Below are 20,799 nucleotides of genomic sequence, written 5' to 3' on the forward strand. Positions count from 1 at the left end.
AGTCCTAACTCTCAATGAAACACTGGTGCAACAGACTTCAAAGCTTCACGAAAGCAACAATGGAAGTTAAATTTTCAACCTTGTGTTCTTTGCTCAGTCATGTGGTTCTCACTATAAAGATATTTGGAATTAGACTTGGAAGATGTTAGAACATGACCAAGACATGAGCAGAATCTGAGACCAAGCAAGGTTGGTTCATGCAAATGATTCCAACAACACACTTGTCCAGTTAAAGTAGTTGCCCACAGTTCAGGCCAGTGAAAAGGAAAATAAACAGAAATGATAAAGTCAAAATGAAATTAATATTCTATCACCCCGCGAAGTTCATCAGAGAATTTGAGTCAACTTACAATTGATTTGAAAGATATTCAAAGTTACATGATTTACATAGGATCATACACTAGTTATTATCAAACTAGAAGACTCTAAATTATGTTTTTTTCCCTCAATCCAAGTTGTTTCTCAAATGTTCAACTAAACACTTTATGTTCAGATGACTTATGTTCTGCCTTGCTGCCAAAATATGAGGTGGGATGAACAAGAAGACTACCCCTCAATGTATTCAGTCTTCTTTTAAGGAGCAGGCAGGAGAGAGACATGGTGGTTCTTCTCAGAAGAAAAAAAAAAACATATTCCTCTAAAAGGAAAGTTAGCTTTTCTTTTTTTGAAGGGAGGGTGTGGAAGATTGGCCCTGAGCTAACATCTGTTGCCAATCTTCCTCTTTTTGCTTGAGGGAGATTGGCTCTGAGCTAATATCTGTGCCAATCTTCCTCTTTTTGCTTGAGGAAGATTTCCCTGAGCTAACATCTATGCCAATCATCCTCCATTTTATATGTGGGACACCACCACAGCATGGCTTGATGAGTAGTGTGTTGGTCCATGCCCAGGATTTGAAGCCTCAAACCCCAGGCTGCTGAAGTGGAGTGCATGAACTTAAACTAATATGCCCCCAGGCTGACCCCAGAAAGTTAGTTTTATTCAAGAAAATGCTCTCAAAAAATTCTCTTGGATCTCTGCTTTGTTTGAGCTATGGGAGTGTTTAAAAAAATGAAGTTCTTATTCCATTTCCTTTTCACAAGTTTCCGGAATATTGCTTTGAGCTAAATAATCATTATAGCAATTTACCAGTTGGCTAATATTTAGTCAATATCTCTCTCCTACTGAATATAATAGTTGAAGAGTATTTTGCTGTTAGATATTAGCTAAACTTCTAAACGACCCTGCAAGAGTGGTTAGTGTGACTGGGCGTCTAGGAATACTGAAAACTGGTGAAAAGGAGTTGAAGTGCCCTGGGCTTCCACCACAAAAGCAAAGGAAAGAGCTAAGAAGCAAACTCCCAGTGGTCTAACCTCACAGGAAAATGTCCTATTTATTTTAGATTCAATGAAAATAAAATCAGAAAGATGAAGTTTATAGAGCTATGTGTAACTCAGCGTCTCCCAGGTCGGGGAGGAGTAAATGAATAAACAGAAGGATCTTTCTAATGTTGACTTTTTGTCTCTCGTATAATTTTCTTCCTTTTTAGTGGTGTTATTCTCCGTAGCCTAACTCTTTTCCTGCATTCTTGTTGTGTCCCTGGACTTTCTTAATTCATCTCTTTCCCATCTGTAGGATTCTAGAGTAACAGGAATACTTCCCTAAAATACTAATTCCTAGCTGCTATACTGCAAGTAACACTGTGAGCTTTGTGACAAGTTCCAGGCCTGGCTTTATAGGAAATAAAGAATAAGGTAGCCAGAGATAAGTCTGGAAAAATAGGATTTGATAAAGAAGAGGGGTGAAAAATAGCCAACTGTGTATGGGTAAGAGGGCTAGAAAAATACCATGTAGCAGAGTTGAGCAAGTCATGAAACTAATTAGTCCAATAACTTATTGTCTCCTGTGTGTTCCATATTATCCCTGGGCGTTCCTCTTGGGGCGTCCTTGCTCCTGTATTCTCTTGCTTTCCTTCTATTTCATTCTCCAGGTGTTGTCTTTATCATCCTTCTTTCATCGATTTAGCCTAATGGGTACCTTGTCATATAGAATTCTTTCCTTCCTTTCTTCAAGACTGTCCTGGATATTCCTTTGACCTGGCTAGTGAATATGCAAGATCCATTAAAAGCATAGATGAGTTCAGGTAGCTGGGATGGACTGATAATCTAGAGAAGAAAATCACCCTTATTCGTTCCCCAGAATTACTTTGAAATGATTCCCATGGAATCAATAAGAGATAAAAAGCACAGTGGGCATTGTAAATAAATTTCAAAATATAATAATGTAAAAATAAATGGCAATTAATGCCTTATCTGCTTATGAAAAGAGTGATTGTGGGATTTTAAGAAAAGGTATTTTGTAGGATAATGGTTAAGTTGCATTTATATCCAGCACTCTTTCTCCCTTATTACTAAAAGTTACCTTCCTATAATTGCAGACTGGTTTAGCATCTTAACAATAATGGACGTGTTTTTAAAAGATTATTGCCAAAAGTGCATTCTTTATTCCAGGGAGACTCTGTAATAGATACCAGCATTTTAGTAATGATACAAGCAATCTGTAAGCTATTACGGTTTTCTTTAGAGTAACTTAACCTTCATATTGTTTTGTATGTCTGGAATTTTAATAGTGTTTTTAATTTAGAAAAGGATGTATATAACATATTACTAATTACATGTGAGTACAAACTAAGCACATGACCACTGAGCTTGATTCTCAAAAACAAACATATTTAAAAGTACTTAACCTAGTGTATGGAAGGTCACAGGGAAATTAGAGAATGACACACGGGGATAACAACAGCTTTCATGGAATAACACAGTGAGGGGCTGCATTTTTAGAATGGTTATTATATTTTGGTCCACAGCTAAAAAATAGTTAAGAAGAATAGAAAGACTCCTTCTCACATGTAATTAATGTTTTTTTCGACAGATGAAGATACAAACAATTAAAACATAAATGTAAATTTTGTAAGAATGATTAGCTTTTCCCTTGATGACACCATTCATCCAAGAGCCTCCAAGAATTTATAGCATTAATTAATAGTCCTGGTGGCCCTTAATGATTCAACTTTGTTGGTGAGGATGCTAGATTGCAAGAAAAAGTAAGATCTTTTTCTAGGTCAAAGGTCAGGCTAACTAGGCCATAGAAGTCAAGGTGACTGGTCTTTGGACCTCACTTACCTGCTGCCTAGATGAACAGAGGGGAGATGATTTTTCTTAAAAATGAAAGTATTCACTGAAAATATTTGCTTTTAAATTGCTGTAAAAAATCATTCAGTGTTAGAATCTAGACTTATATTGTCATGTATAATTTTGAAACTATTTTGGCACACATCTTAGACTCTCTTCAAGGAGCCGATAAAGATGTGCTTGGTGAACCAATTCAGGGGGCTTTAATGCTATTTTTAAAATCTAGCTTTTACATTATAGAAACCAGTTTGCTATTTTTGAAAGAAGTTATAATCTACTTAAAACTGTCATTCTGTGTTTCTGACTTGCAATTAGACGGTATTTCCAAAATGTCAGACCTAGATTCAGCTTCTACCATCACCATAATAAAATGTGACAGCCAAGATATTATATCAATACCTTTTCCATAATTAGCAATAAGGATCCTGCCAAGGGTTAACTAGAAAAGTTTCAAAAACGTTTTTCTACAAATGGTCCTGAAGACAGTATTATGCTTTTAAAATCTGCTAATGTAGCAAAGACTCTTGACAACCAGGAGACAAATCTATGAGCAAAACTGTTTGGAGAGAATAGTTTTGTAGTGTATGATGTATGTTATGTAAATGAGCTTATTAGGACTCTCATCTATTTTATTATTGGTGACCAATTTAATAGAGGCATTTAAAAAACAATATTTCTGCCTGACTCCTAGAAATGAAGAAGATACATTGATATAATTGAGAGCAAATGATTGCATGTCGTGCCATTTAATCATGTCATTTTTCAATCGCTATTTTTTGCACTTCGCTGCATGCTTATAGAATATTTAGCTTCAATATAGATTAAGTCCCAGGGTTTGCAACTGAGTCGAGCTCCTATCTTGGCTCACGTTGTCTTTGAAGTTTGGGATCAGTTAAAATATGCAGATGTCATTTGCCCATATTTTCTTTAAAATATGCAAGTCATCATTCATACCTTACTTGAGGTATTTTAATTTTTTTGTTGTTTTGAAGAATTACTCCTTTACAATTCCAGGATGGACATTCTTATTTGCAACATTTATATGCTAGGTATAGTGAAGGTAAGCACATAATTGGCTCAAGAATGGAGCTGTCAGTTCCAAAAGATCTGCTGACCCCTTGCTGGAAACTTCGATAGTCATTTGCCTGATGAGTGTTTCTTACTTTTGTTCAATCTCTTCTTCATTTTTTATATAATTTACAGTTTCTCAGAAAATAGATTATCTCCCACTGTCTGCTAGAATCTGAGGCCCTTGAGAGCGCAAAGTTTTGTCTGTTTTGTTCACTTGATTTGTCTCTAACACTCAGAACAGTGCCCACTATAATAGGTGTTCAATAAATATTTGTTCAATGAATGAATTAGTATTTTTTTCCATCTCTGCTATCATAACCACCCAGGGCTTAAGAATTGCATAGATAACTAATTCCTAACGTATTTGCAGACTAGGAATGGGTATAAGATAGCCTCCTGAAAGGGGTACAGAAGAAGTTGTTGGCTCTCTTATCAACAATAATGTTATGGCTGTGGCCACTTCTAGTTAGAAGTCAGGGGCACAGATAGTCTGAAATGTAGAAATCTTATAAGCTTCTTCAGCTCTCTTATGAAAGGCAGTGTAACATGGTGTTTTTGTGAATTGCCTCTCGCTTCAGGTGGCATGGGTTAAAATCCTACCTTTGCTGTTTATTGGCTGTGTTATCTCTGGTCAATTACTTAACCTCTCTGTGTCTCTATTTCCTCATTTGTAAAATAAGTAGATGACAATAATGCATATCTCATAGTCCTTAATTAAATGAATTAATACATATAAATACCTAAAAATGCATCGTGCAAAGAAATATACACAAAGAAATGTTTGTTAGTATAAGAACTAAGAAAATACTAAGAATAGTGCTCTAGCAATTAATACGACTCGATTGTTGGTTATTATTTTGCATTCAAGTAAATCTTGATTAAATATTTGAAGAGAACATAACATTGTTTTTAGTTTGTATTGGTTCAGATATATATAGTCAACTGAGAATGATCTTTGGGAAAGTACACAAAGTAGATGGGATATGTCAGTTCTCATTTTGGTACTGACACCAACGACACAATAAATTCCTGCAGTAATTAGACTTAACTAACATCCTTCAACTTCCACATTTTCTTCAACTCTTTTTCCAGAACCGTGCTTGTCTATGTATAGTTCTCTGTTTACGTTCTACGATATTTCTGGAAGTAGGACAGCTATATTAGAAAAGGCACTGCATTATTTTTATCATATAGAAGAATGTCTTATCTGTTGACTGAGATTTACAGATTTGCAGTTATGCCTCTATCCCAGGAAATTTTATAGCCATTAATTTAAAAAAATAAATAAAAGCTCTAAGTTTGCATTTGTATGTGTAAGTAATCTGTGTATCGACACGTGCTTGCAGAACCATGATGACTGGATGAAATTAGTAATATCATAGGGTCTGTTGTCATGATACACCCTAAAGAAATCGTAAATTCCCTGATTATATCATCCGTTATGTGGTTGATAATATATACCTGGCCTTATCAAGAGATTTAAAAAAAACTAACATCTTTATTGAGATGTAATTCACATACTATAAAATCTAACGCCAGGGGGCCGGCCCAGTGGGACAGTGGTTAAGTTCACACGTTCTGCTTTGGCGGCCCCGGGTTCGCCGGTTCCGATTCCAGGTGAGGACATGGCATCACTTGGCAAGCCATGCTGTGGTAGGCGTCCCACATATAAAGTAGAGGAAGATGGGCACAGATGTTAGCTCAGGGCCAGTCTTCCTCAACAAAAAGTGGAGGATTGGCAGCAGATTAGATGAGGGATAATCTTCCTGGAAAAAAAAAATCTAATGCCAGAATGTTTTTACCACCTCTAAAAGAAAATCGTTACCCATTAGCAGTCACTCCCTAGTTCCACCTGGCAACCACTAATATGCTTTCTGTTTCTATGCATTTGCCTATTCTGGACATTTCATATAAATGGAATCATCCAATGTGTGACCTTTTGTGTCTGGCTTCTTTCATTTAGCATAATGTTTTCAAGGTTCATCCATGTTGTGGTATGTATCAGCACTTCATTCCTTTTTATTACCAAATAATATTCCATTATGTGGATGTACTGCATTTTTTATCCATTTGTCCACTGGTGGATGTTTGGGTTGTTTCCACTTTTTGGCTATTATGAATAATGAGGTTCTGAATATTTGTCTACAGGTTTTTGTGGGGTCGTATGTTTTCAATTTTCTTGGGCATATACCTAGGAGAGAAATTGCTGGATCATATGGTCATTCTACGTTTAACTTTTTGAGGAAGTGTCATACTGTTTTCCAAAGTGAGTACACCATTTTGCAATCCCACCAGCAATGTATGAGGGTTCCAGTTTCCCTACGTCCTCACCAATGTTATTTCTGCCTTTTTTTATTTTAGCCATCCTAGTAGGGGTGAAGTGTTATCTAATTGTGGTTTAGATTCGCATTCCCCTGATGGATAATCATGGTGAACATCTTTTCATGTGTTTATTGGCCATTTGTATGTCTTCTTTGGAGAAATGTCTATTCGAATACTGTGCCCATTTTTAAAATAAAGTTACTTATCTTTGTATTGTTGGATTTTAAGAGTTCTTTATATAATCTGGATACAAGTCCTTTATCAGATATATGATTTTCAGATATTTCTTCCCATTCTGTGGTTTGTCTTTTTGCTTTTTTTATGGTGTCATTTGAAGAACAAAAGTTTTTAATTTTGATTAAGTTGTCCAAAAGTTGCTTGTACTTTTGGTGTCATACTTAAGAAACCATTGCCTAAGAAGTCAAAAATCACTTCTACTTTTGGTATCATACCTAAAAACCCATTACCTAATCCCGAGTCATGAATATTACTCCTATGTTATCTCCTAAAATTTTTTAGTCGTAGCTCTTACATTTAGGTCCATGATGCATTTTGAGTTAGTTTTGTACATGGCGTGAGGTGGGAGTCCAATTCATTCTTTCACATGCAGGTATCCGGTTGTCCCAGCACCATTTGTTGAAAAGACTATTTTTTCCCAACTTACTTATACCAAGAGCTTTTTAATTCCATTTGTTTTGATTGATAAGCATTCAGTACTTAATCATTAATACCCCATGCTAAATCATAAAATAAGCCTTTTTATGACATAAGTTCGCTTTGATTTTATAAACATTATCTTGTCTTAATTATTATGGCATCAGAACGCTAAGTTGTATTTTATTTCTATACCTGACCTTGTTATTATATGTTGTATTTTATTTCTATACCTGAACTTGTTATTATATGATGTCCCCTTCTCAGAGAAGCTTTATGCACAATCCAGTCGAAAGTAACTTTCCTACCACTTTCTATCATATCAACCTTTTTTATTTTATAGCTCTTATCACTATCTAATATTTTCTAGTATATTTATTTATGTTTTATTTCCAGCCTCTCACCCCCTCCCCCCCACAAATTTGAATGTAAGTTCCGTGAAAGCAGAAATCTTGTTCTCACTGTTGTATCCCCACCACTGGGAACAGCGCCTGGCACGTAAGAGGCACTCAATAAGTACTTGTGGATGGATGGATGGATGGATGGATAATTGAATTATGATTATTATCATATTCCACTTAAACTTCAATCCTGTTTTAAAATGTTACAAAAGTTGTGATTTCTTGACCTTTTCTTATGTGAATCCCCCGACCGTAATGCCTGCCCTCCTTTCCTTCCACTTTTTTGATCTTCAGCAGCCGTCACAGCCTAGTTCTAGTCTCATGAATCTTAATCTATCTACTCCAGCTTGTAATGGTCTTTCTCATCCCCCAAGTCAGTGACCATAATTTAGCATGTGTATCAATTTCTCCTTACATTTGGATCATAGCCTCACTATTCACAAGGTACATTCACCTCTGTTACCTCGTTTAAAACCTACAACAACCTGATGGGTTAGGTCTTATTGAAAACTTTTGCCTTTCCTTGATTTCTCTCACTTTGAGGAGACAGAGTCTTCTCTTTACAGCTAGATTACAAGCGCTTAAGAATAGGTATCACATTTTATTAGGTGCCTCTTATCCACAATGATAATCCTAAAAACATTATCTTGTCTGTAATGAAAAGCATGGTGTTTGGTACGTAATTGACATCTAATAAATATTTATTGCTACAAAAAATATCATTAATGTGATCTTTGCCAACCTTGCCACAAAATAATTATCCCAAACTAAACAATCAAAAGCATCTTCTGGGGCTGGCCTGGTGGTATAGTAGTTACATTCGCATGTTCCACTCCAGTGGCCCAGGGTTTGCAGGTTTGGATCCCAGGCACAGACCTACTGCTACTCATCAAGCCACACTGTGGCAGCATCTGATATAAAATAGAGGAAGATTGGCAACAGATGTTAGCTCAGAGCCAATCTTCCTCACACACACACACACAAAAGCATCTTCTGAAGAATCTTAGAGATACCAGTGTAGTCTCTCATTTTTCCCATGTGCTGTATGTTCTTATTAGACCATGGCTGTAGAGAGTAATAGTACCTACATCCGATACCTTGCACCTTCTAAATAATTGTCATGGGTTTGTTTTACTATGTAAGCTTTCTGAGAGCAAAGCTTCTATTTAATTTAGCACAATGCCTTTTGTGTTGAAGTCATTAATAACTAAATGACTTAGTTGATAAAAACAACAAAAGGGGTAAAATCCCCAAATATGGTATTCAACCAACCTAATATATCAGCATTCTTAATAATTATATTGAAAATTCTGGAAATCATCAAGCAAATACTGATACTATAAAGATATCATTGGTCAAAAAGATCTATTCATTGATTGATTTCTTTTCTTCAGTCATTTGATAACAATTAAAAAATAATTGATCACCAGTGGATATAGTCCCTAGGCTCTTGGCTGTGAGTGTGACTTTAGAATCAGAACTTGTAACTTCTATTTTATACTTCTAAAAAGAAATCTATTCAACTAGATTAATTCTCTTATCTGAAAAACTGAGTTCCTCTGTTTCCTGTAGACCAGTGTTCTGAAACTTTAGCATGCATTATGGTCAACTGTAAGTCTTGTAAAATCATGGCTCGTTGGGACCCACCTCAGAATTGCTGGTTTCAGAAGATGTGGAGTGGCACCAGAGAATTTGCATTTCCAACAACTTCTTAGGTTATGCTAATGCTGCTTGGCCCAAGGAACACACTCTGAGAACATTTGCTGTAGAAAATCTGGTCACAGGTAGCAGACTAAGAGAAGACAATTGCCCACCTCAGGAAATTAGAATGGTAAAATGCAGAAACTGTAAAACAAGAGAAAAATACGTGAAGAAGTGTCAGAAATCCTTGGGATAAGAAGATGGGGGCTATCCACTTGACACTATTTAAACCAGAGAAACGCATGTGTCTTTTTCCCTTTTCCCCTCCCTCTCTGTATGTTTCCTCACTCCAACTGGATTGAAGGCAGGTATATGAGATATGCAGATCGAACCTTCTTTTTTGTGCTCGCCACACAGAAGGCATATCCAATAGATATCGTTAAAAAATTGATCAATCTAGAAGATAAAGTCATGTTCGACTTTATAAATGGAATTTTTTCATAAATAGTGTTTTATTTGACAGATCACCTAAAGTCCCACCACTTTGTTCATATTGACCTACCTGATGATGTTACATTAGCCTGCTGAATAAAATTATATAAGAAATATGGAGACAAATGGCTTTGGAGTTTCTCAGCTAGATTTAATTGTTTCTCTCTGTTTTTAACATATACTTGGTTTGGATATTTGTTAAATACTGTTTTCATCCTCATCTCTCTTTTCTCTATTTGGTTCTTATATTACCTATTGTGCATTTTGGTTCTTGGTCTAATTGTAGTTCTTTTATTGTAAGCTTATTTGTATCCTTTTGAGATAGTAGATGACACTACTGTTTAATATCAAGAATATGGGTAAACAAGTAGATATAATCATTCTATGTAACATGTGTGCATATATACATATATTTAATATATAATGAAGAATAAAATATGAATATTGGAAATCTTACCTTCAATGGTGTTAAACTGAAGCCAATGTTAAGAATGATGTTATCACACATTTGGTTCAATAATATGAGTGGTTTAAACAATCAAAGAAGTCGACAGAGGAAGTCAGGAAAGAAGAAAGAAAAAACTCCAAATAAGCCAGAAACACTCCTTACATCACCATTGGTGAACTGAAAGTCAGATTGACAGTTTATAAGTGTAAAACAAAAACCTTCCGCCTGTTAACAACTCTCTTGAAATGTGCCCAAAAAGATGTGTTTAGAGGGTTGGAGATCTGATCATTGTAAAGGAAAAAAAGACTTAGAAATCTTGAGTTTTACTTTTCTACACTTCTCAATTTTTAGCAAATCTGTCTTTTTAGTAATATGAGGAAATTGAGTAGAAATGTAAAATAGGTCATTAGAAATTTAAAAGTAGCACACCAAACTGTATCCCAACACTTGGATTCTGAAGTGCTGCTAAGACAATGAGCTCCATATTAACAGAGGGAGCGCTGTAGGAAGAAATCGCCTAAAGATCACCAAATACTAAAGATAACTAAGTACAAAAACATCTGGAATCTTTTTCTTAAATATATTGATAATTAGTTGTTTTTCTGTCTTTTTAAATTTCCTTTCCCTCTTCTTGTCTTTAAACTTTTCTGGGAAGGCAGTATGACTACCATTGGGCACCAACGTGATCTCATTAGATATCAAGGAAAATGCTTCAAAACTGGCAATATTGAAAAGCATTCCAAATTTGTCTTGTTTTTAATATTTTAAATATATATATATATTTATTGAGGTAACATTGGTTTAAAACATTATATAAGTTTCAGGTGTACTTCATTATAGTTCAGTTCTGTATGGACTGCATCATGTTTACACCAAAAGTCTAGTTTCCATCCATCACCATACGAATGTCCCCCTTTACCTCTTTTGCCCTCCCTCCACCCTCCTTCCTCTCTGTACCCACCGAGCTTTTCTATGTATCTGTGTTTGTTGTTGTTGTTTTCTATCTTTCACATGTGAGTGAAATCATATGGTATTTGTCTTTCTTTGTCTGACATGTCATTTAGCATAATACCCTCAAGGTTCATGTATGTTGTGGCAAATGGCAAGATTTCATCTTTTCTTTTATGGCTGAAGAGTATTCCATTGTGTGTATATATATATACCTCCATTTGTCCCTTGATGGGCACTTAGGTTGTCTTGGCTGTTGTGAATAGTGCTGCAATGAACATAGGGGTGCATATATCTTTTTGAATTAGTGTTTTTATATCCTTTGGATAAACATCTAGAAGTGGAATAGCTGGATCATGTGGTAGTTCTATTCTTAGGTTTTGAGGAATCTCCATACTGTTTTCCATCTGGCTGCACCAATTTATATGCTCAGCAGTGTATGAGGGCTCTCTTTCCTCCACATCCTCTCCAACACTTGTTATTTCTTATTTTTTTTAATAGCCATTCTGATGGGAGTGAGCTGAGATCTCTTTGTGGTCTTGATTTGCATTTCCCTAATAATTAGTGATATTGAACATCTTTTCATGTGCCTGTTGGCCATCATTTTATCTTCTTTGCAAAAATGTCTCTTCAAATTCTTTGCCCATTTGTAATCCAGTTGTTTGTTATTTTGTTGTTGAGTTGTATGAGTTCTTTATGTATTTTGGTTATTAACCCCTTATTGAATATGTGAACGTCTTCTCCCAATTGGTAGCTTGTCTTTTTGTTTTGTTGATGTTGTCCTTTGCTGTGCAAAAGCTGTTTAGTTTGATGTCGTCCCTTTGTTTATTTTTGCTTTTGTTTTTCTTGCCTGAGGAGACGTATCCAAAAAGATATTGCTAAGACCAATGTCAAAGAGTGTATTGCCTGTCTTTTCTTCTAGGAGTGTTATGGTTTTAGGTCTTACACCAAAGTCTTTAATTCATTTTGAGTTAATTTCAACAAAGGAGGCAAGAACATACAATGGAGAAAAGAAAGTCTCTTCAATAAATGATGTTTGGAAAACCGGACAACCACATGTAAAAGCATGAAAGTAGATGCCTCTCCTACACCAAACTTTTCCGCTCCTTTCTTCCTTTGTCTAGCTGCTTCAGTCTCTCTTCTCTCCAGCACACGAGGCACTCCCTCTGCCCCAGGCTGCTTGCTTATGGACCTTCTATACTTATAACCACAACCACTGAACTTGGACCATTTGGCTCACATAGTTTCCCTGAAGATTTCACTGACTCCTCCAATAGCAACTTCCATAAACTTCTGTTAGCATGTCCCTCTGTGCATTATTCTTGACATCATACTTATTTGTATAGTCCACCTCTAGTAGAGTCTCAGCTCCTTGAGAAAAGGAACAGTGTCTTGCTCCTTTTTGAAGCCTCCATGCCTGAAACAGTGCCTAGCAGGTGGAAGGTGCAATATGCATTTGAGGAGGTTTAGAAGCAGGAATGAGTTGTCCTTATTTCTCTGCCTTACTTAGATTGCTTAACTTGGGTTTCTGTTTAAAAGTACTTTTCTCTGAAAATGTAAGCCAAAAATAGTCATGATAATCATTTGTTCCTATGTAGTTATATTTAACATTTATTTCTCAATGCATAGTTTATCATGGAAATAATGTAAACTACTGATTCTAAGAACATTGCCAGCAAATGCATTGATTTTATTTAGCATGTGTTTGCAATCAGAAATAAATATGTATATTTTAATGGTTGTCATGGAAACCCATTTATGTAGAAGAGTGTTATTTTATCAATTATATCTCCTAGATATAAAAAAAGTACTGAAAAATATGTTGGACATGTAAAAATCCAAACTTTCCCCTCCTTTTTTAAAGCAGTGTTATTTCCCCAGTGTGCATATAAGATAAATTATTAATCCAGAATGTAGACTAAGTTCTTTGGATATTTAAAGTAAAAAGAAAAATTGCAGAATTATGAAGAACTAAAAATCAGATATTGAGTGTCAACAGTTTTTAAAAATAGCTTTCACAATTTTCAAACCACCTAGACTAACTCACGTTAAGATATGTGATGGGGATCATCTAGATACTTAACTACTGGATGCAGTCTAGATATTTACAAAGTTATAGCCAACGACCTTTACAAAAATTTCCCCTTGCAACCTCACATGCCCTGTTTCAGAACCTTGAAAACGCCTGTGAGGTGAATGAAGCCCATTTGGGATACTTTGTAAGCTTTACCTAATGTGGCCGTGCTAACTCCAGGCGTACCTTTAATGCCAGCCATGGCAAGTTTTCATTTGGCTGAGAAACACTGGGACTTTTTGTCGGCTTGAGGAACCAAGTTATTATTCTAGTTAACTTCAAGGAGAGTTTTGCAAGATCCAGTTTTATGGCATGGAAACATCTCTTTTGATTTTTCTGGGCCTTTACTTTTAACAAATTAACAACAAAACAAAAACAAAAACCCTCAGTATTCATATTCGTAGAACTCATTTGAACTAGTTTCAGTTGGTTATATTGTTATCTTGAAGTGTTTAATATTGGGCCAACATTGGCAGGTATTAAGTGGGCTTGATAGTTTGACTTGTCCAACAGATGTTCTAGAGCGAGAGAAAATGGAAGGGGGTGTGTGTATGTGCGTGAGTGTGTGTGTGTGTGTGTGTCAGAGAGAGAGAGAGGCAGACAGAGAATGCATGTGGAGGTGGGGCAGTTAGCAGGATTGGAGAAAGAGATGGAAACAATGCCTGTGGCTTTAGTAGCCCCTCAGGTTTTATTTTTGAATGTTTAGAGGTTTCTCCTCATTCAGCCTTGCACTAAGGAATGGTATCAGTAAAGAAATTTGTCAGATCTTGTGGCTATACCAGTTGTTATATAGGAAAATAGTAAGGAACCCTAGGAAAATAAATAAGGATTAGTTCAGGAAACATAGCGAAAAATGCTGCACTGGTATAAATTGAATAATAAAATTCCTAGTCATATTTTGCCATAAATAGAGGTTTGGGAATTTGTCATTCACTTTATTTAAAATTCAGAAATATTAAAGGTGCAGGGTTCTCTCATTACAGAAATAATAGAATTCCAGCTATTACAGAGTTAGGGTCATTTAAATGGCTCTGGCATGTATTATATCAGTAAGTGGAACATCTGTATGAAATGTCCACCTGCTGGTCTACTACCCCTACACGCACATTTCAATGAACCACACTTAATCATTTTAAGACTTCTTCTAATGAAGCTTTATCTAGATTAACATTTTAAGCACAAATACTTTTAGGCATTAAAACTCCCGTACTAAATGAAATTGCATTGTCTTGTTTACCCTTGTTGATTAATAGGCAATCTGTTAACTGTTAGAATAGTCCAATTGTGGCAGTAGAAGGAGATTAGTAATTCAGTGATGTTTGTGGATATAATCATCATTTCTCCTGAAGGCTGTGAATTAGAATATCACTTACACACTATCCGTAGGCAAGGAAAAGATATAATATTTTTAGACATGTGTACCCACTATTTTGCTTGAATTGTTCAGCTTAGGGTCACTGCAGCAAAACAAATGCTTCTGGGGGCAAAATGCTATTTTGATGCATGCATATCCTTCTTAAATAGTGTGAATGTCTATTAAAGGAAACACAACCAACAAATAGCGGAGTAATAATCCAGTATCCTAATTTCTGTTTTCAGAACATTATTGCTTTGTTAATCAAGCTTCTAAAGAGAAATGTTGCTTCTCGTTTTTTTCCAAAGGATAGATGTTATATATCAAACTTCTTTGCAATCTTATTTAACTTATTCCCAGGCAGCAGAAAACTAAACTTTTGGCTCCAAAGAATCTGGAAGTAAATTTGGAAAAATTCCATTTCCTTTTGGAGGACTTTTCTATCTTTTGTGTTTCTTGGGATCTTGAATCAAAGTATGTCAACGTGTTTGGCCTTCACATGACCTAAATGATTTATTCATTAAGTTACAAATTGTTAAGCACCGAGGTGTCAATGTGGGACCCAATGTTTTAAATGGAGAAATCAGTGCAAAAGGGAAGAAGGATAGGATGCAGCTACATTCTTTGGCGATAGTTGGGTATCTATATGAGGCCTCCAATCTAAAGGCGACTCTAGAACCCTTCTTGTCTGATTTTTCATAGCTGAGCATATCGCTACAGTTTGAAATTATGGTGGAAGAGGGAGTTTCATGTTTTAGGGAACTCTGACTGAGAAACACTCATGAGTTGGTTCTCTCTGTGTTGCAGTCCCTCTGTTGTGAAATCAAGCAGCGACGTCGCGGAGTGGCCTCCATCCTGCGATTATGCCAGCATCTTCTGGATGACCGGGAGACCTGCAATCTGAACGCAGACCACCAGCCCATGCAGCTGATCATTGTAAATCTTGAAAGAAGGTGGGAAGCCATCGTCATGCAAGCCGTCCAGTGGCAAACAAGGCTACAAAAGAAGATGGGAAAGGAGTCTGTGAGTGTTTTTCTTTTTTAAAACATAATAGTCTCTCATTTTTGTCAGAAAAAATTTCTTTCAGGCCTTGAAAAATATGTTCATCTTACAAGTGGGGTTGCTAACTAAAGGGATGAAGCTTTCTCCAACCACTAAATAAAACTCCATTTGTCATAACATGGAGATTTATTTGCCTACTAATAAGATGCATTTTAGTGTATCTCATTATCTTTTTAAAAAATCACAGGGAGATTTTCTTAAATTTACCAAATTAAGCCATTAATTCTTTTAGTCATTCCTTCACCAATGATATTCATTAATCATACAATAGCCCGTGAAGATTTTGCTAAAAGGTCGCTTACCACTCTCAGAGCATATGGAGGAATGTGTATGCTCTGCAGATAAGGCAATGAAATAAAATGTACTGTTTACCTTCTTGTTCAATATGAGTTAACACTGTTTATTTGTACAATAATCTCCATTGTTCCTTCTTGGAGCTTCTTCTGATAGAGTTGTTTTGCTGATAACTATTGAGTTTCCTCTTAGAGTTTAAATGCAATGTTCAAGGTAGGGCTCTAGATCCCTTGTAAGGATTTTCCAAATTGATTGTAAATTCAAGCTGTTGCTAAGATGAAGGAAATATATGTGACTAGAGTTGTTTTATTAAAATATAGAATATGCATTTGTTTAGAAAACCTTGATATCCTTAAGGGAAAGGATTTATTGATAAAAAGATTGCATTCCCCAAATGACCTTGAAGACAATGGCTATTAGTTGAAGGCTTAATTCTCATGCTTAACTTACATAAATGAAATACAAACATATGTATATACATTCATAGAGTGGAAAGTTTTTCTTCTATGTTTATATTATCAGTTATATGTCATCAGAAAATTCAGGATTCAAAATGGAAAAATCAAATTTAATAATCTTGCAACTGAAAAACAGACTTCTCCTGTGAATTCCAGTTGTAACAAAGCCTTAATATTTGCTATCTGATGTGTTTGGCATTGGGGACTGCGAGCAGAAGGGACAATGAATCAATAAGCCTTCTCGCTCTTTTTGCATCTGTAGCTATGTTGAGTCTGGGGAGTGATTTTTATCCTCAGCAGTTCCGTTTAATTGTTTTGAGCTGAAGTTGTTAAATTTCTTAAGACTTCCAAATTATTATGAGTAATCAGAGTCTATATAATTGGATGTCTTTTCTTGAAATAACCTGTTTGTTGTGAAGCTGTTTAGCTAGAGAGTTTTTTTGTTTGTCTATTTTTTTGACTGTTTGGAAGGGCAGAGGAGGTTATAGTTTATTCCTATTTTGAAGCCTCGAAGCATGGTAGTGGCCATAATAAAACTTACACATAAACCAACTGCATCTGGAGAAGCTCTGACGTTTTGGAAGTGTTCAATCTGCTTTGGAGGAGACAAAAAGAGTTTCCTTGGGGATTTATTTGAAATCATATGATCAGGGATGCTGGACTAGATCTCTGCAGACTAAATGTAGACATTTTTATCCTACTTCTGGGGTAAAGGTAAGCCTTAGCTTTGAAGCCTTGACTGCTTCTTAGAGGTTCAAGCTACTATACAGAGGTAGATAAAAATTGCAGATGGAGAAAAGTCTCTCCTCTTTGGCTGCCGAAGGTATAGCTTGTTTGGAATGATGAAGGTAGCAGATAGGGTCCTCTGTGCTAAACAAGGATAAAAATCACTGTTGAGAAAGGGATAGAAGAGTAGAGAGTGGCACTAATCAAATAATAGAGAAAAAAAGACACAGGATCTACAGAATAAGAAGAGAGAGTTTTAGCGGACTTCTTTTTCAGAAAAAAGAATGCATGCACTGCATGTCAGAAGACAGTGGAGAAACGTCTTTAAAGTGTTGGAAGAAAATAACCTAACCCAGAATTCTATTCGCAGAGAAAATATTATTCAAAAAGGCAAACAAAAATAGTTTTTAGACATAAAAGCTGAAAAAAATCATCACCAGCAGAACGATGCCATAAGAAATGTTAAGCAAAATCCTTCAGGCAAAAGGAAAATGATATCAGATGGAAACCTGAATCTGCACAAAGAAATGAAAAGCACTGGAAATGGTTACTATGTGGGTTAATATAAAATATTTTTTGTATTATTTAAAACTGTTTAAATGATGACAGATTGTTTAAAGCAAGATAATAACAATGTATTGTGGAATTTATAACACATGTAGAAGTAAAATACATGACAACATTATCACAAAGGCCAGGAAATGGAACTTAACTGTTGTATGGTTCTTATGCTATATGTGGTGGTATAGTATCACTTAAAGATAGACCATGATAGGATAAAATGTATCCTATAACTCTTTCAAAACAAAAGAAGCTATAACTAATAGGCCAACAAAGGAAAAGAAATGAAATTATTTAAAACAACCACACACAATGGAGAAAAGAAATGAGAATAAAGTACAGATGTAATAAATAGAAAACAAACAAGATAGAAGATTAAACAAGATGCATCAATAATTTTGTTAAATGTAAATGGACTAAAAACCCCAATTAAAAGGCAGTAGTTGTCAGATTGGATAAAAAAGCAAGATTGAACTATACGTTACCTATGATAAATCCACTTTAAGTATAAAGACAAAATAAGTTAAAAGTAAAAGGATGGAAAAATGTATATGAAGCTAATACAATCAAGAGAGTTGAAGTGGCTATATTAATATTAAACAAATTCTATTTCAGAGCAAAGAATATTATAAGACATAAAGAAGGACATTTCTTAATGATAAAGATGACAAACCAGAGGACACACTGTTACTAAATGTTTATGCTCTAATAATAGAACTAACAAATACGTGAATAAAAAACTGATACAACTGCAAGAAGATAAGAATTCACAATTTTGGGCAGAGGTTCCAATACGTTTTCTCAATAATTGATAGTATGAGTACACAGGAAATCAGTAAAATGTGAAAGACTTGAATCAGATCATAAATCCACTTGACCTAACTGACATTTAAAACACTCCATCCAACAGCAGAAGAATATACATTCTTTTCAAGTGCAGAACATCTATCAAAATTGACTCTTTTCTGAGCCTCAGAACAAGTCTCAAATTTAAAAGGATTCATATCACACAAAGTATTTTCTCTGACTACAGTGGAATTAGTTTAGAAATAAATAATAGAAATATATTCAGAAAATCCTCAAATATATGGAAGATAAATAGCATGCTTATATCCAACTCATGGGGCAAAGAATAAATGAAAAAAAGAAATTAGAAGGTATTTTGAACTGAATATAAACAGAAAAAAATAAAATTTGTGCTGCCAAAATAATGATTTCAGCTATCACCTTATAAAATAAGAAAAAGAAAGGTAAATTAAGTACAAAGTACATAGAAGTAAGGAAATAATAAAGATCAGAGCAGAAATTGTTGAAACTGAAAACAGAAAAACAATAGAGAAAAAAGTGAAACAAAAAGCTGTTTTTTTGAGAAGATCAATGAAATTGCTAAACCTCTAGCAAGAGTGATCAAGAAAAAAGGAGAAAAGAAGTAAATTATCAATATCAGGAATAAGAGACAGTCATCACTAAAGAATCTACTAATATTAAAACAATATAAAGGAACATGAATAATTTTATGCCATTAAATTCGACTATTTAGATAGAATGGAAAAATTCCTAGAAATTTGCAAATTACCAACATTTCCTCAAGAAGAAATACACAACCTGAAGAGCCCTATATCTGTGAAATAAATTGAACCATTAGTTTAACACCTCTCTACAAAGAAAAATCCAGGTGTAGATGGCTTTATGGGTGAATTCTCCCAGTTAAGGAAAAAATAGTGCTAATTTTATGCAACGTCTTCCAGAAAATTCAAAAGGCAGGAATACTTCCCAACTCATTCTCTGGTCCAGCATTACCTAGACAAAGACATTACAAGAAAACTACAGACCAATCTCCCTCATGAATATGGATAAAAAGGTTCTTAACAGAGTTTTATCAAATCAAATCAACAATATATACAATATATAATACCACATGACCATGTGAGGTTTATCCTAGAAATGCACTTAGTTAATCTTTTGAAAAAAAAATCAGTGTAATTCACCACATTTACAGACTAAGAAAGGAAAACTATATGATTATCCCAGTGGGTGCATAAAAAGCATTTGTCAAAATCCAACATCCTTCCTGATAAAAACTCAGAAACCTGACAATAAAGTAGGAACTTCCTCAGTGTAATTAAGGGCATAAAGGAATAACCTACAGCTAATATCATCCTTAATGATAGAAGACTGAATGCTTTTCTCTAAATATCCAGAACAGGGCAAGGATGTCTATTTGCACCATTCCTATTCAACATTGCACTGGAAGTTTTAGCCAGTGCAATAAAGCAAGAAAAAGGAATTAAAGACATGCTGCTTAGAAATTAAGGAGCAAAATTATCTTTCTTCACAGACTTCATGATCATACATGTAGAAAATGCTATGGAATCTTCAAAAAAAGATCTTAGAGCTAATAGGGGAATTTAACAAGGCTATAGGATACTAGATCAATATACAAACAGCAACTGTATTTTTATGTACTATCAATGAATAGTCAGAAATTGAAATTAGAAAACAACATCATTTACAATAGCAGCAAAAACATGAAATGCTTAGGGATATATCTGACAAAAAATATGGAAGATCTGTATTCTAAAACTACAAAATATTGGGGCCAGCCCCATGGCTAAGTGGTTAAGTTCCCGCATTCTTCCTCTCGGCCCAGGGTTTCGCCAGTTTGGATCCTGGGGGCAGACCTAGCACCATTTATCAAGCCATGCTGAGGCAGTGCCCCAGATAGCATAGCCAGAAGGACCTACAACTAGAATATATAACTATGTACTGGGATGCTTTGGGGAGAAGAAGGAAAAAAAAAGAAGATTGGCAACAGATGTTAGCTCAGGTGCCAATCTTTAAAAATAAAATCAAATAAAAAGAAGAACTACAGAATATTGCTGAGAGAGATTAAATAACGAAAATGAGTGATAAACTATACTGAGTCATTGAATAGGAAAAGAAAAGCTTGAGAAGGAAAAAAAGTTTCTGTTGAAAAATTTGAATAATAAATTGAATTTTAGATTTTAGGATATATTTTTATGAATGAAATGCTTTGGATGAGGTCATCATATATCATCATTCAATACTTTTTACTCCAAAAGTATTTCTAAAAGTAATATGATGAGTTATTTGTAAAAACTCTCT

General features: G+C 35.0%; 1 protein-coding gene across 21 annotated transcripts in view; it reads left to right on the forward strand.

Annotated features, from left to right (window-relative positions):
• Positions 1-20,799, forward strand: part of AKAP6 (A-kinase anchoring protein 6) — a 503,988-nt gene that overhangs the window by 440,144 nt on the left and 43,045 nt on the right. For all 21 annotated transcript variants that reach the window (XM_070587794.1, XM_070587721.1, XM_070587757.1 and 18 more), the window contains one exon: positions 15,380-15,595. In XM_070587794.1, the coding sequence (XP_070443895.1) occupies positions 15,380-15,595 (216 nt within the window). The remainder of the gene's footprint in view (positions 1-15,379; positions 15,596-20,799) is intronic.

This window comes from Equus przewalskii, chromosome 1 (genome assembly GCF_037783145.1).
Source record: "Equus przewalskii isolate Varuska chromosome 1, EquPr2, whole genome shotgun sequence".
In the NCBI taxonomy this organism is placed as follows: Eukaryota; Metazoa; Chordata; class Mammalia; order Perissodactyla; family Equidae; genus Equus; species Equus przewalskii.